Source organism: Phragmites australis, chromosome 8, assembly GCF_958298935.1.
Source record: "Phragmites australis chromosome 8, lpPhrAust1.1, whole genome shotgun sequence".
In the NCBI taxonomy this organism is placed as follows: domain Eukaryota; kingdom Viridiplantae; phylum Streptophyta; class Magnoliopsida; order Poales; family Poaceae; genus Phragmites; species Phragmites australis.
In genome coordinates this window covers 21,301,606-21,306,077 of record NC_084928.1, presented here as the reverse complement: position 1 = coordinate 21,306,077, position 4,472 = coordinate 21,301,606, and the positions used below count along the sequence as shown (strand labels likewise).

Sequence of the window (4,472 nt, the reverse complement as noted above, 5' to 3'; positions counted from 1 at the left end):
TAGCCTGATACATCTTCTAGGAGTCTTGGGTGGATTCGGAACACAAGATGGCCCACTAGGGATGGACATCGGAAAGATCTGTAAAATGGGTGTTTCGATGGGTTTGGTGATTGAGGCAATAAAATCTTGAACATCGGTTACCTGCACGCGGTCAGCGTCGACTGGAATGTCTGCAACAGGTTGTTCATTCATCGCCAGGAGCCCCTCCAGGGGGGCAGACAACATAAAGCCAGCCGACAGGGTCCTCGGCCCCGCATCAGGGGGGACTGTTGATGTGCAATCCACGTTGTCTCTGGCGAGTTGGCCACAGTCCCTTATGTGTGGGCAGGCGATTGAGAGCAGAGACCTGAAAACATAGGATCTGCAGTAGTACCAGTGTTGCAACCTGTGGAAGTCGAGGTGAAGGGGGGACTCTTACACCAAAGCGAAGGGGTGTACACAAGAGAGGGTGCCAGTGGACTGTCAGGATTTGGAGACGGGTCTCTCGCAACAATAGGCGTCTCGGATACATCTTCGACCTCAGCGACATACAGCTCTCTGGTGTACCTTGCACAGAATGAGAAAGAGTCCAGTTCAGCCAGCATAGGATCAACAAACATAGGGCCCAGGCTATAATGCAAGTCGGGGAAGAGGTCCATCGGGTTGTAGTGACCTCCAACAGGCAGCAAAAGTTGCGCTGGACGATGTGGCGTGCACATCGTGGCAATCGGCGAGGCAAAAGAGACTTTCTTGCACCAAATGCCCTTCTGGATTTTGAGCTGCTGGTGTCGCACCGGGCTTCTTGGAGGTGAGGCCGAGGAAGGGCGGCCACCTGGCGACGCCCATGGCGCCCGTGAATACCCCCATCGTGGACCGCACTACCTTCATCATGACAGGGGCGCGAGAGGCGAGACCAAAGGGAAAAACTTTGATGCCGGCAAGGGTTGTGCCGGGTATGGTCTTCGTTAGCATCCTCATCATGGTCTCTGTGGCCGCAGTCGCCACCGCTGCGGCAGGGACGCTGGGCGAGATGAGCAGGCTGGACACCTCCATTTGGCGAGCCATAATTCCAGTCCAGGTGGCGTTCCCAACGGCGGTTGCTGAGGCAAGGATTTGGAGGGTTGGCTGTGAGGAAGGCAAGGTCCTGGATCACCTCCAAATGAATAAAGAGCCGATAAGATTGGCCATGCTTGAGGTCTGTAGGCATGTCGTAGTGAATCTCGACGTCGCACCGAGGGATGAAGGCTGGTGGGAGCTCACGATCAGTCAGAGTGATGGTGAGCCAAATCAACTTGGGGATGAGGCTCGGATTGTTGCACCAAGCCCACAGGTTGTAGGTTCGCGTGCGCTCCCACCTTCTGGAGTGCTCCTCGACGTAGTGAATCGAGCAATGTCGCCCTATCACCAGCGCCGCCACCTCCTCAAACCACGCATGAGCTGGGATGCCCTCAATGCGCAGTCTAACATGAAAACCCCAGTTGGATGTGTCAGCAAACCTCCACTCATTCTACGCCACAAAGCGGAAGTCGCGGCCCCGGAAGGGAAGCCTATGCGCATTGATAACATCGTCACGGATGCGCCTGTTGGCAAAAATGTTGAGGAAGTCTTATGGATGATGCTTCACTAGCTGACAGTCTTGCACACCAATGCGAAAGGAAGTCATCAGCGCATCAGAGAGGACTGACGGGTCCGTGTCAGGCCAAGCCCCCGCCATCCAGCAAACCGTCGCTCTGTCAAGCAGCAGCTCCTTTCAGCGCGCAATGCTACCTATTGCGGCCACCGTCGCAAAATCCACCAAAGGCCGGGCTGCCGGGTCACCGCGGAAACTAGACATCCCAGAAGGCGCTACTGGTTTGGAGGGCAGGGAGAAGAGGAGGTCGGCCTCAGCACTGTGAAGTGGAAGAGGTAGAAGGTGGTCACTCTGCACACTTGAAGTGGAACGGCTGAAGGAGGAGGCCTTCAAATAGCACTCTTTGGACCGATGGCCAGAGCCATTGCAGAGCCAGCATTTAGTAGGGTCGCGGCAGGAGGCAACCCGGTGGTCAGAAGCAAGGTAATTGAGGCACTTGCCTTGAACTCACTGCATGTAGTTGGCTGACAGGAAGCGCTTCACTGACTTAACTGAAGAATGTCTCATAGGAGAAGGCCTTGAATAAGAAGACTCCTTCCTCCACCAGAATCGCGGTTTCACGAGGCTCCATCCATCAGAAATCAGAGTATCTCTGCGAGCCTCCCGCCCTGCTTCAATGGCGGATCCGTCGTACCGGAGATCCCACCTCCCCTTCTGCAGGCCAAGACTCTTCGGGGACTGACGCACGCCAACTTGAATGCGCGGCTTGGGCAGTAGGAGGGAGGAGCATTGAAGAGCCGAATCTGCCGGATGCCTTGGCAGAGGAACTGGGGAAGCAAGAGATCTGCCCGCAGAGGTAAACAAAGGATCTTTGGAAATTGCAGGCTCCTCTAACAAGGGGGGTTGAACAATGAGGTTGCGGAGAGAAGCAGTCGCATCAGCAGGTCGCTTGGAGCATGAATGAGGCGCCGGAGGGGGGGGGGGAGCAGTAAAGACCAAGGTTGAATGCAAGCGTGCACTCAACTTGACAACGTCCGTATATGAGTGCTGAACACAGGCCACATCAAAGCTCTGGCGCAGGAGGGCGCTGCTGGCCTTGGGGATCTGACCGGAGAGGGGGTCGGAGCGTTCGCTCGGCGCGACTGCAAAAGCTAGATCTGGAATAGACACCGCACCGACGGTGGCTCGAGGTTCGAACTCCGAGAGCGAGAACAGTGACAAAAATGGAGGAGAGGGCGGCGGTTGACAAATCTAAAGGAGGGAAGGTGAGGGGGGTGGAATTTGGCAGGATTTGGAGAGGATCTGACAGGGTTTGGTGGGGATTTTTAGTTTGAACAGGAGGAGGAGGGGAGACGCTTGAGCTCTTTGCGAGAGGCAACGACATGGCCACCTTCCCCTAAGCAAGCACCCGATTTCCTTATCATCAGGCGAAACCAGTGGTAGATGTCTACTCGACGTCGGTTTGTTGCTCCGATGGAATCTTTGTGCACATGAAAGTTAGTTATACGAGAAGGAGCTGACAGCCTGATATTAGTATATTCACAGAAGCTAAAGCATCAACATGTGGGCCTATGTACAAAGCGACTGAGAACTGGACCCCACACACGCATACGCAGGGCGCCGTGCGCCGTAGGGCCAATAGCGTTTTGGCGCCAAGGACGACGCGCCCCTAGTGTGGGTGCGACATGGCTACCAGCACTGGTCCGTCTCCCACCTCCGCACCCGCATGGTCGCGACGCTGCTGCCTCCTCCCGGCCGCCAGCACGCCCCGAGCGAGCGGTCGTAGCGCGCTCTCTCGGCCGGGTCAGACAGCGTCTCGTACGCGCGCCGGATCTCCAGGAACGCCGCCGCCCCGGAACCGCCGGTGCCCTCCCTCGCGCGCGAGGAGTCGGGATGCAAGCGCTTGGCCATGGCGCGGTACGCCGCCTTGATCTCCACCTGCGTTGCCGCGCGCCCCACACGCAGCGCCTCGTACAGGCTTCCTCCCGTCGCCATGACCGCTGGCGCGGCCAGAGGCACGGCTCCCGCCATGATATCTCGCTTTGCTTCCTTTTGCTGGCTCGGGAAGATCGAGCGAGCTCTGAGCTGTGGGTGAGTGAGAGAGTGATGGTTTGGTGGTCGAGGTGTGGAGGTGTCGTCTTGTTATATGCGCGGAGGTGGGCCTACCTTTAGCCTCACCAATGGCCAATGGGCAATGGCCGCTGGGGGTGTTGCCGGGAGAGTGCGCTGCACTAGGCGCGATCGGGATGGGGCGTCGCTTTCTTCTAGAAGGGTTGGGTCAGTGATTGGCCTGCCCTGTGTTAGGAGCCAAAAAGCGTACCTCGGGTGGGCCCTAGTGGATGTTCAGCTGGCGTCGGTTCTCTGGCGCTTGTCACCGTGGGCCCACATCAGGGTTCTAGAAGGTGATGATGTTGATCTAGTAGGCATATCCGGTACTTAAAGCTTCACTTTGCATCGCAGTAAAGCTGTTTGCACTGCAGAGTTTTAAAAGCATCTACTCCTTTGTTGATTTCATCATTTTATAAACTGCATGTGATGCCATGTAAATATAAGACTAATAGAAGTGCATGGTGGTATCAGGGCAGGGTGTTTTGCATTAGCTTGGAGAGTTCAAGGTGAGAAACAAACAGATTTAGAGCTGTGCGTTGAAAATCGGACTCTTTTTTTTTTTTGGCGAGATTCATATCATGGTCGAAGATTGTTAAATAGATTTTTCCATAATTCTGATATATAAATACGGTGCAGTAGCAGCGCTATATCACGTCATCATATCCGGTTCCACTTCGAAGTCTTGGTCCGCGAGAGTTCGCTTGGTTACATCCATCCGTCCATTGTGGTGAGCGATCAGGGGCCCGACGAGATGCTTAGTTTGGGGGCGATCTGACCCCGCTTCTAGAAGATAGGTTGGGCAGCTTTTGTTTTC

At 55.6% G+C, this 4,472-nt stretch overlaps 1 protein-coding gene across 1 annotated transcript; it reads right to left on the bottom strand.

Moving 5' to 3' along the window:
- Positions 1 to 3,066: 3,066 nt before the first annotated feature.
- On the bottom strand, positions 3,067 to 3,675 carry LOC133926774 (chaperone protein dnaJ 11, chloroplastic-like). The gene has a single exon (XM_062372850.1). The coding sequence runs from the start codon at positions 3,578 to 3,580 to the stop codon at positions 3,239 to 3,241; it is 342 nt and encodes a 113-aa protein (XP_062228834.1). The 5' UTR covers positions 3,581 to 3,675; the 3' UTR covers positions 3,067 to 3,238.
- Between the last annotated feature and the right edge of the window lie 797 nt (positions 3,676 to 4,472).